Here is a 12,808-nt window from a genome sequence, read left to right on the forward strand (position 1 = left end):
TGATTTAAAGACTTCAAGTGACAATGAATACACTGCATTCCCATAGAAGTTGCTCTAATGATTAATCATTCTCACTAGTAAAGTTCTCCACTTCTTTTCTAGTCTGAATTTGTTTAGCTTCCACTTTCAGATATAATTACCTGTTTAATGCTAAATTGAAGAGTTCTGTTCTATGACATATACTTACTTCTTACATATGCTTATAAACACAGAGCAAGTCAGTTGTTTTCACTTGAAAAGTTACCAGAATGGGAAATAAACTATACTATTAAAATTTTTGCTGAGACAAACTGTTGTTACTGTCTGTATGTACCTGATATCTTGTGACATATGTGATGAACTTTTTCTATGGATGTATGCTTACAGAACTAGAGATGAAACACCTTTTTAAAAACAGCCTCTCATTTTGTGCCTGTGCTTGATTGTCAGTGCAGAGATGAAGATTTAATTACATCCCAAACCATAATAATTATTCCTTCAAAGTTTAAATTTATATTTGCAGAATTTACATTGGCGCTAAGCAGTACCTGTTTTGTGCCCAAGCTTACTGGAGGTACAAAACTACAGGTCAGAACGCCTCATTCTTAACATGTATTTCTAAAGGAAACATTAGAGGATGTTTTCTTGTGAATTATTTTATTCATCAAGGAAGCTTTCCATATAAATTAAAATCTAATCCTCTCCTAAAATAGAACTTTTCTTGCATTCTGATGACAAATATCCCTAAAAGCAAGAACACCGTACCAACGATTCACAGTTAATGAACTATGTTTTACATGATTCCAGAGCTGAATCACAAAGTGTATTTGCTCAAATTGATTTGAACTCTAATGAATTGGTGACTCTTCAATTTCCACTTAAAAGGAGAAGTGACATAATTTCATTAGCCCCAGGTGAGCTTCAAGATTCTTAAATAGCCCATTCTTTCAGGTCTTCATAGAGATTTATCCATAATATATAATCTTGGGGCTATTAGAGCTCCATAGGTACTTGACAATAAGTAGTTCTATTGCTTAAAACAATGGTGGCTTGAAACCAAAATAAGCGATGAACCCATCAGGTTAACTAAATAATGGCTTCTGAATATGTTTACAGGTAACTCAAAACTACATTTAAAAGACTAAAGCCTGGTGCTTTTTCCAACTCTGTTTTAAAAATAAATAGCGACCCTGCCTATAGCTACTTTGTGGGGGATTTACCCAGAAGGAAGCTGTCATTCAGCCTGCGGCCTCCTCTTAGCATGGTCGAGGAGCAGCTAAATACACCCAGAACAGCTGAGCACCTACCCCATGCAAGCAAACACAGGAGAGTGAGGATGGCAAAGAAGAAGAAAACGTCTACGACCCTGGTGATGGGCACGAGCAGTCTCACTCCCACTTTCCAGAGCACAGTACACTGGAAAGTGCTGCAAGACTCAGGAGGAATGCCTTGTGATGTCCTCCATTTACAGATCAATGCAGCTCCTTGTGAAGGACATGCAGTGTCAGCATGAGTGCACCGGTACAGGAATGCTCCAGTAACTCGGAACCATCATCCACTTCAAGAACAGACTACTGCTGTCAGCTCTCCACAGTGGAGACAAAGCTTAAAATGCAGCAGAGAGTTGTAGGAGCTGTATCATAATGTCAGCATGCTCCTCCAAAATGATCAATTAACAGATGTTTAAAAAAAAAAAACCCTAACCAAACCCTCAACCCTTCCTCAAATAATTACTTCAAAATTTGAAGGAAGAAAATGCAAAAGTTTAGAGTGCAACGAAATTGAGCTTTAAATCAACCATCATTTCATACTAGTTATTCTGACTCAAAGATACATTCACCTCCTACTTACACAAGTGAAACAACACTAACACCAGTTACACGCTCACCAAACAACAATTCCTTCACCATGCAGAAATATAAACTACCTGCTCATTACTCCTTCCCGAGTAAAACACAGAGCTTGTGCAACATGGTGACAACCATAGCAACACAGTAGAAGTTCCATAAACCTAAGTTTTATCAGACCAATTTAAAGAGCTAAGGCATATGTCAAGCACAGCTCAATCTCAAATTTGAAGCAACCTGCTTGCCTTCACAGGAGGCAGTCACTGTCTCACACTGGCCAGAAGCAAAATAAAAATCTCTTCAGTCCATCAAATTTATTTAAAACAAGCACACTCAACGTATAAACAGGGACAAAAGCAAAGCTATGGCAACATATACATTTATATTCTGCAGTACCACAGAGCAAAATGTGGTATTTATCAAATGGATAGGGATACAGTTATCCCATAATGAAATGGTATTTTTCTCAAAGCTGTTCCTACTGGAAGTTTAAACACACAGGTGTTTTCTATTCCATGTCAGTACCCAATAACAACCCAAATCAAAGTTCAGTAGAAGTAAACCTGTTATTAAACACGTTGAACAAAAAAGCACATATCCACGTGCATACATATGACAGATGGGATTAAAACCTATCTTGCATTCCCAAAATTAAGATATCTGACAGCGTAAGGGTTAATGACAGCTTTATGGCTTATCAGCTTGTTTAAATCACCACATCTGTGAATGTTTACATGCTTCCCCCCAACCCATCAGTCTCCTGGTTATATTCCAGGTGCCCTTTGACATATGCCAAGCAAAGCAGGAGATGAGAAAGCCCAGCTTGATGTCAAAGTGCTGCTTACTCCAGAAAGATTGGCAACTGCTACAGACTGTTCAAAGCGTATGTACCTAATACAAGACACAGCTCTTTAGTACTCATAAAATGAAACTTATTTTGGTAAACTAAACACATGGGACAGTGGCTATGCAATAGATACAGAAATCATTTCTCCAACCAAAGTTGAATATAATAACAATCTTCAATTACTTTTTGTTGTATTTATACTGTAGTGCTACCAGAATATCCTAAACATATGGAGGAACCCATTTTGTATATAGAGAAATAAAACAAGCTCCCCATAACTAAGGTGTCAGTCTTCCAAAAGAATGTATAGGCAGAAATTCCCTGATTTTAACACAAGTTCTCTTCTTTATTAACGTTTTGCAATCTCTAAACTTGAGTGTAAGAACAGTGTTATCTAATTCTCATGTCAGTGGAGTGAACATTAGCTGAAGAAAAAAAGGGATATTTTTATAATTTAAACAAAGTTCTAAATTTGGAAGATGATTCTAACGTTTATCTCTTTCTGTACCCTTTTCAATTATGGATTAACCATATGTCACAAGCAAAGTGGTTTTGGAGGAGAAAGGCGAAAATTCATTAAAAACAAAACAAAACTCAAGTACTGTAAAAATTGTGGGTGATTAAGTAGCATATTTCGTTCCACTTTTTTACTCAGCAAATAAACATACAGTGCCCTCTTCCCAGAGAGGTTTTCTTGAAAATACACAAAATTAAGGTTCTGGCCACCTAAGTCATTACAAATCTAAAAATGCTTTTGAGGTAATTAAATAAATTCAAAACATCAGCTAAATTAAAATTTGTGCTGTCACATTCTGTCACTATAAATCCCCATCCTGTTAAAATGTTTAAAGGCACCATTGTTTAGTTAAAGAAATAACAAAATATTGAAGCAATACAGTATCTAACAGACAATCAGAAGTCCCCGCGTTCCAACTCAGAAGTGGGTGAACATCAGTAGTACACAGAATAATACTCCCATAATTATTGTTTGTACTTAGTGGTTTACAATGTGCTTAGATGCAGAGTGTATTTTTAAGGCAAAAACCTTACAGGGTGTAATTTCTGCATTTCTACAGTGACAGCAAATTTAATAGATCTCAATTTATCAACAAATTATTCACTGTACTATGACTTGCTCATATGTATGTATCAATACCTTTTATCTGTAAAGGATGCTGCTAAAACTATATGCAAGCAGCAGCAACAGAATTCTGCATTAAACAGAATCACAGATGACATTACAGAAAATTATCCCCTTTTCCAGAAGGTATTAGAAGTTCGCAGTATATTCGGCGTCATCAGGGAGATATTTGCACTTAACACTACGCAAATGCTTACGTTGCACAGAGTAGCGCTGAAGAAGCTGATTTAGGCACAAGCAGTGCTGGGCTCATTAAGGCTTCCTAAGAAATAGGATATATTAAGTTTAGAAGTAACACTGTCCTTAATGGAACCGTGCAACTCGCATCGCCTAGGCTGGCGAGTTCATCCTGTCAATCTCTGGGAGGAAATATATTGTGCTCTATCATTATCTCTGGTGGCACAGTGGGAAAAAAACCCGGCCACCTTAGAAACAAGACAGGTAAGACCGGCTTTTACGCTGCACTGACATTATGGATCACAATGAAAAATTAAGCCGATGCCCTAGAAGGACGTCAATCTTACTGAACACTGTGCAGCGTGTCAGTATGAATCATGACAGTATTAGTCCTGCACTGCTACAACAGACTATTTTTAACCACACATAGGCTACCAATACATTTCAGTGAACATATATTCCGCATTTACTTATTTGTTTGAAGTGTCATAGAAACAAAATGAGCACGACACAGCTAGAATTGCTTTTAAAAAGAGAAGTTAAAAGAAATCTAGTTAACCACTCCTTAGTTTTCCAAGTTCTGCAGTCAGTATCCAAAGCTTGTGGCTTCAGAAGATGAGGCAGAGAAATCCCTTGCATAGCTTTAACTTTGGACCCGATTCCTAAGTTTCAGCACAGACTCAGGACTTCTGATCAATCTCAGTGGCAGTATGTCTGGGTGCAGGTTTCAGAATTTGTAGAGAAATGTGGAGGACGAGCAAGCTGGTCACTTCTTTGATCTCATGATTTACTTAAGTGTGGTCCTCTATGGACAGTACATATTCAGTTGCTCTGGAAATATACCAAACACCACCCAAAACTGAATGTTTGGGGTTTAGAAGCAGATGCACAGGCCTGAGAGAACTAAATCAAACCCTTCAGGAAGACAGGCAAGTTCCAGATATGTACACAAAACAAAGGCAGGAAATAACTACACAGAAAGTTTCTACAGCCCATTAAACAAAGTGAAAAATCAAACACTTTAAGCCTGTACAGCAGTAGAAATTTTTAAATAATGAATTTGGAAGCTTGATTTTGATTTTATTAAAAAACTAAACAACCAACAAACCAAAACCACCAAGCAACAATCTAGTCATATGAGAAACCTTCTGTATCAAGCCATACTGCATGAACCTTACAAACAAGGTAATACTGTACAAACACATGCAACATGAAATGAATCTTAGAATCTTCTTTAAAAGTCAGTGTTTCTTGTGATATTCTTTTCTGCTCAGCATTATTCCAAATCTATGTAAGCCAAAATTGCACATAAATTTAAAAAAAAAAAAAATATAATCAATTTAATACTATTACTTTCCATGCTTTCTATCTGTAGCATTTTTATGTCCCATCTACAAGGTTAACAAGACTGTTGCCAGTATCCTACCATTAAGTGAAAAATGCAAAATGACCAAGATTCAACTCTCTAAACAGAATACCTTTCAGTTCCATTGTGGTTTTAAGGTTTCATCTGAAAGCATGTCCACCTAATGTTCATCCTTGATAAGGATGATTAAGATATTTACATCTATAAAAGTGCTAAAATGGAAACCATACCTCTCAGCTGCAGGTTTAATTGTATTTCACAGCACACTTTGCCATACTTAGGGAATTTTGCCGTAGAATATACTATACCTTTCAATCGAGGACTATGCACGTGCATTCTTTGCAGATGAAGATTTATTGGGATGAATTCCAATGTTTTTTCTCCTTTGCTACAGCTTGATTTGAAGGAAGAACCTGAAAAACAAAAAGTTTAAAGAATCATTATCTTAAGCACCCAGCATATGTTTTGTCTTCTTTTTAATGCAAGGACAATATTTGTATGTTAGGAGTCGTCTTTAATTTACTTTTAATGTGTAATTGTATATTAGGAGAAGAATGGTTCACTAACCAAGTCTCAGCATGTATCCATATTGGAAGCAACAAAACAGCTTTTAATTCACAGAACAATCTAATTTTTTATTCTAGGTGATAGACATTTTTTTTCCTGCTGTCTGAAATCTGTCTGCAGTCTGCTGGAAACAATGTCACAGTTAATGTGCATTATGTTTATTCTGTGCTAAAAACACAGGGGTACAGAGCTATGATGGTACTACATTTTCACCAAGTAACATTTTTTTCTTAAAACAAAAGTATTACATTGACTAGGCTATGCATTCTTCCTAGAAAGTTCAGATAAAGGAACATAAACTAGCTTAAGAAAAGCTATAAATTAGTTTTCTTTCTAAAAAGCCAAAATCACAAGAAGCACAATGCTCTGGGAAAAAAAAAAAAATCTGGTTGCATACTTCAAAATTATGAGATTATGAGTAACTCTATGGTGGTACAAAGGAATATAATTAAAGCCTGACAGTATGAAGACATGATTTAGCTGGAGATATTTGATACAGCATATTTATAAAATAAAAGGGTGTAGATTAGAAAGAGAGGTGGTCCCATCTTCTCGCTCAGGTGGCCCGAAATTTACTTTGGCCATTTTTTCAGCACACTACCCTTTTGCCAGCTATTAATCATTTGGATTAAAATTCCTTTGATTCAGATAGGATTTAAAAAAAAAAAAAAAAAAAAAAAGAAAGAGAAGTATTTGCAATTCTTATTTTTGACTTGCTCAATCAAGATTTCCTAGAGGTCATCTGTTAAAACTGCCATAGATTCCAGCATGAGCCTCCCAATGCAAATGGCATTGCTAGAGGGCACCAATGATGCTCCAGACCAGCTTATGCTGCTACCTAGGCTTAGTAACTTAAAATAATAATTTAACAAAGAGCAAAGGTAGCAACAAAAGCAATTGACAGGAGTCAAAGATTCAGATTTGATAGGAAACCTGGGGATGCAGGCTGAAACCCAGTCATTGGTGATGAGGAATAGCAGTGGGAAACTTGCATCTGGAAAGCACAGAAAGACAAAATTATGGGAGCAGTGAAGGGAACTCGAACTGTATCAGAAGGGAAATGGGAATAGTGCAGGTGAGGAGATTGTAAATCATTGGGCAAGAAAAGAGAAAGGGGGCAGATTATTTATGAGAATTCAGCTGAGGCCAAGATCAAAGCTTAAAGAACGATAACTGGATCTGAGACAAGGAAACACTGGCAGGCTAAGAGGAGAATAAGATGACAGCAGATTAAAAGGAACTGCCACAAGAAGATAGAAGGGAGAAGAGGAGAAGAGCCTGCTCTCCCTGGAGTGCACTTCTATGCTGAGCCGGAGTAGAACACATACAGCATTGCTGAGTCTTGTTATTCCTCTTTTCAGGGAAGACCTGTGAATCAAGAATCCCTTCCTGTCCAGTGCCAGAAACATATGGGATAATAACCACCCACTGCTATTTGTTATTCTGTATGAGAGATCCGTGCAGTGGAATTCAGTGGAATATCAATCTGCACCTGCCAGTATCATCCATATGATAAAAATAATTTTCAGGATAGTTTGTGTGTTTTTAAATAATTTGGTAAGTTGTATTTAAGGACCAAGAAAACTACATTCCCTCTATTAAAATCATTGTTATTATTGTTGCAAGATTAAAGTCTTCAAAGTCAGGAAATACCAGAATATAGATGCAACCTTCATCTGACATCCACCTGAAGAGGAACTGTGAAATAGACTTCAATGACATATTACATACTAGCTTTTTCCAGCTCATTGAATGTTTAGGGTCTTTGCTGCTCACTTTAGAAGCAGTGATTCAATATTTTGTTTCCAACTTTAACTTCGGTATCTGGATTCAAATATATTGCTCAAGCCTCCCACAAAGACAGGATTATTAATTTCCTCAAATCTGTCCACTGCATGCATCACTACAGTTTCTAAGTGCTTTACAAATATTTATAGAATAATTTTAACTGGCTGACTAAAAGGGCTATAATTTTATCCATTCCAATGGCAGAGAATAACTTAAGGTCGAAGCATTTAAGAAACAATGCATCAATATGAGATATGGAGGATCTCATTCTGCAGAGTACACGTTATAATGTAACATCACATTCCATTTTGGAAGCACAGCTCCCACTGAGCTGAATTACATCCATAAGTGCTGAGTACTTCTGCAAAACAGCTTGCACCTATTGCCAGGCTTCCAGAAAAGAACACACACTAACCACTTCCGAAGCCTGACTTGCCTACTGTCACATAGGTACTTTGTGACAGGGATAGTGGCCAATTCTCCAGGGCAATATTCAATTGCCTTAACCTCGATTGTCTTTTCTTCTCCTTCTAGGGCTGGATGAATACAGAATTCTCAGTTTGATGACCAAAATGGAAAAAAAAAACCCCAAACCCCAAACCCAAAACCAACCAACCAAACAAAAAAAACCCAGGGGGGTGGGGGGTGGGTGTGTCATTTCATGTGAAACTAAAACAAACAAAAAAGTGTCAAAGTTCTACTCCCTCCCCAAATCACCAAATCTGTGTTTAGATTAACCTGAAATTATTTGTTTTGGTGTTACCTAACCCTTTTAGATTCCTGTTATTACATTTCCTTGCAACAAAAATACTTGGCATTCTCTAAAATTCTCCCCCATTTTTGAGGATAAAAGTGTTTGCCAAAACAACTCAAACTTGAAAATCTTAACTTCCTTAAACCTCCATCTTCAATAAATACGCTGTTCAGCCAAAACTGCTAACGCTAATGCAGTCTCCTGATACTTTCACTGCAATCTCTCAATTTTAAAAACAAATGAAGTGGTCTATTAACAACAACCTTCTCCATTAAATTCCACAAATAGCTCAGGTGAGAGTGACGTAGGCACCTCTCAGAAAATCCAACATGTGATTGTACAGGAGCAATGTGGAAATATTTTGGAAAAATTTTATTTACAGATGCTATCTCCCCTTGTGTACACTGCCTACGAGTGAACAAAAGTCTTCTCTAGTGCTGATACAAAAGGAGATTGGAGATATTTGCACCTCGATGACTTACCTGGAGTTGGTCCTTCAGAACTGTTCATGACAAGATGCATGTAAAAAGCCCCTTGTTAAAGGAAAGCAATTGTTCAGTGAGTAACAAAGCAAAAATGCTAAACATCTTAACATTGACCTTGCTTTTGATGTTCCAAGGAGGGAGAAGAGTGTCAACAAGTTAGTGCTTCCACTTATCTCTGACTGCCAACATGGTAGTGAAGCAAAGGCAGAGGCAAAAGCACTCCATGGCTTTCCTGGAGGAATGCAGCCAGTTGGCCTTGTCTTAAAATAAGGCTTTCCAAAATAACAGCCAGACTCAGGAATTTTGCATCCAAGGCCAGATAACAGAAGCCTGATCTAGTTTAGAAAACTAACCTTGTCGAGTTCTTAAGCAGAACTATCCCTGATAGGATGGGTGCCTATTTCTGAGCAGATCTGGATCTCCAGCACAGACACACAGGTACTCCAGAGCACCACAATCTTCAAACTGTTTCAGAATGGAGAGAACTGCCTCAACCCAAACTTGGGCAATGTGGTGACTAAGATAATATATGAAGCCTATGCAGGCAGAACTGTACAGCAAAATCTTTTTTGGCCTGAACCTCTGACAACAGGAGAGTAAAGACTGTGTTGAAATACGTTGACCTGAGAAGTCCGAAAGTTGTACTCACATATCTAATGTTAGCATTTTCTACCCTGTGAATACTTAAATTGCCAGCCTCTACAATGTTCTCTCAACATTATTTTTTTGTGCAACTACAGTGTGAAGTCAAATCAATGTCTGTCTTGCTTTCTTATCAAACACTATAATCTCATGGTTTAAAGTTATGTATACTGTTTATAGAGAAGAACCATCCCAAATGGGAATGGAAGAGGAACAGGACATCTTAAAACATGCAATGAATTTTATCCACATTGATCCTATTCCTTGGGGGGGGGGGCACGAAAGCAGTAGGCATAAACTTCTGAAAACTGTACACAGGGAGTTGCAATTACTTTTTGCAAACAATCTAGGAAGAAAAAGCTATCTGGTTGAAGTCAAGTAATGGGCAGCAGAAGCATATCAGAATCTGTTCTAGATTTTGTTTTACTTTTCAGCAGACAAATCCTACATTGCCTACAGGATCAAAGTGCAGATTTGAGGTTTTAGCCCAGCTCTACATACGTATACACAATACACGCCCGCCCCTCCCCTTATATTCAGAATTTAAAAATGTTAGACCTCTATGGAACAACTTTAAAGGGACACTCACTACTCAGAGGATTTATCATCTCATCTAATTTGTGATTTAATAAGAATAAAAATGCTATAGTGCAGGGTTAAAAGCAAATATTGTCTTCCTTAGAAGGACTGTGCTATTATTTGGCTTTAGAATGTCCACATATCCCACTGATCACAATAAAATAAGTTTTCAAATGTTAAAGTAACTTTTCACACAAGATTTAAAATCAGGTGTTTTCCAAGTATAAACAAGTATCCTACCGACACTGTATTAGGAAGCGGGGGGAAAAAGGGTTGCTGAAGAAATGAGATTTAGGTACGTACCTAAGGGTTGGCCTCCAAATTAACACCTCCTCGTTATTTCTCATCTTCACTACAATTATTAGGTTGCTTTGGTTTTCTGCTTTGTTTTGTTTTCAGAGAAATGTTCCTACTCTTTTTTACATGTGCTGGTTCTGTCCTCCACAATAACCTCAGGTTCCCTGGTCCACTGCACTTCTTTCAAACCACAGTTAAGACTGGTCATTTAACATAACCAACCCTTTTCAAATTCGCCTGGCATAACACAGGCCTTGCAGGATTTATGCTTAATAGATTACATTGTCTATTTTTTATTTAATCTCAAAAGGTCATTTCAATATTTTCCTGCAAGTGATCATTTTTAGATTCATTCCTTCATAGTCTTTATTTATTGCCTTGCATATGACATTTTATGGAGTGCTTTCAAAATGTAATTAGCAAAGCATTATATATTTTTATATATATATATATATATATATATATATATATAAAAGTTAAAACACAGAAACATAGGAAGCGTCATACTGGATCAGGAGGTAGTCTGCCAAAATCAGAACTGGAATATTCTGATGACTGTAAACAATCAAATACAAGAAATTACACTTTTGCAACCAAAATACAAATTTTTATACAACATTTAGTGCAACAGATGAGCTTTTTCCCTCCGACACATTTAAGCAGCTGATCAACTGCTCCCAAAATGCTTAGTTTCAGTTAGGGACTGGTTTTTGTTCATACACTAAAACAGGATTTCTCTCTTCCTGTGGCCAAGAAAGCTATCCCAGAGCGATCTGGAATAGGAAATACTATGCGCAGTACTGTATTAGACGATGAAGGAGAAATGATAAAAGTACAGTTTTAATGCCTATTTTGGAGGGGAAAGATTTGTGTCTCACCTACTAAATGCAGCAGATTCATTATAATAAAAGTAAATGCGCCCAATTCTCTATAAGAAGAAATTATTCTGCTATGCATTTTAGCTGTATACTGAACTAAAACCTGATTGCTCCAGTACTCAGTACACACAAAAAAATATTTGTTTGGTCTATGTAGAAAGCTAGAAATACTTACGAAAATACTGCAAATTCTCCCTAAATATATATCAGACATTTCAAAAGATGTTATCGCCATTTATACCTCTATTTTTTACAAATATTCATAACCATAATGTATTCCTTTTTCAGAAATATTCTAGGTTGCAAACTTACATATATGTAACGCCACGCACAGCGTTTACCTCTGACATGCACTGCTACACCTACACACGCACAATCGTGGGAGTAAGGCCACAGTGGGAACGTGGTGAGAATATAGAGCGAAACAGCATATGCAAGCAGTAACGGCTGCACAGTCATCAAAAACACATATTTGCGATGGTCACCGGGAGGACTGGCGTTAGAAAGCTGACACCAGCAAGAAAGCGGCAACAACGCCAAGGCCTTTGTAGTAATTCAGAACAAATGTGGCCATTTCCTTCCAGAACATCTCAAAAACTGGGGTAGGGGAAAGGGTAGGGGGGTCCCATCAGCAGGAAGAGGCAGAAAGGCATGCTATAAACAGACAGAAAGTTTTGTTTGATCAAAATACAGTGTTATTCAGGAAATAATTCCAGTAGTCTCACAAATTAGAAAAGAATTATCATAAGTTCCTTGAATGATTTGTGAACAATCAAAAGAAAAGAAATTCAAAAGAAGAAATAATTTGTTCTGCAGTCTTTTCTTGTTCTTTTTTGTGAGTAAGAATTACTACAGGAGGAAAAGACCGGCTGCCTTTTCTGCACGTTTGTGACTGATGCTGTCTTATTCCACTGGCATGCGGACACTACGATACATTATAGACCCTGACCACAGGACTCAGGCAGATACTAACTGAACAAGCACTCAGTGCATATCAGAATATAAGACCACCATCTCCACATGAAAAAAAGCAAAGCAGTCCATATGCTGTTTTTTGGACTGAGGACAGACTGCCCATCCCATATTAATTCTGTGCTTTTCTGGCACAACGCGGGCAATGACAACTACTACACTAAGGATGTGCAAAGCAGATCTTACTGTTACCCTGCAGACTGTTAAATGCAACTTAAGTTACGTTTCAAGAAAAACTGACAAAACTACCTATAAGGCCGGTCTCAATTGGCAGATGGTATTCAATACTAGCAGAGCAGTATATTCAAGGGAACAGGCAATTAAAACACAAACCCCCACTTCTCCAATTTTTTTTTGGCTGCTGTGTAACCATGTACCATGTTAACTGGGAAAAACTGATGGAATGCATGACAAAAATTTAGAAGAGGAAATAGGGCACCTGTGAGTATTTCAGAAATATGACGATTACAAATACTTCCATTTTATGTT

General features: G+C 37.2%; 1 protein-coding gene across 7 annotated transcripts in view; it reads right to left on the minus strand.

Moving 5' to 3' along the window:
- The window catches only part of INPP4B (inositol polyphosphate-4-phosphatase type II B), a 292,966-nt gene that overhangs the window by 81,893 nt on the left and 198,265 nt on the right, over positions 1 to 12,808 (minus strand). For 5 of the 7 annotated variants that reach the window (XM_075709899.1, XM_075709900.1, XM_009488861.2 and 2 more), the window contains one exon: positions 5,666 to 5,770. In XM_075709899.1, coding sequence (XP_075566014.1) covers positions 5,666 to 5,770 — 105 coding nt within the window. Of the gene's footprint in view, positions 1 to 5,629; positions 5,771 to 12,808 lie in introns of all 7 variants that reach the window. The other 2 variants (XM_075709898.1, XM_075709896.1) reach the window with 1 other exon arrangement.

This window comes from Pelecanus crispus, chromosome 4 (genome assembly GCF_030463565.1).
Source record: "Pelecanus crispus isolate bPelCri1 chromosome 4, bPelCri1.pri, whole genome shotgun sequence".
Classification (NCBI taxonomy): Eukaryota; Metazoa; Chordata; class Aves; order Pelecaniformes; family Pelecanidae; genus Pelecanus; species Pelecanus crispus.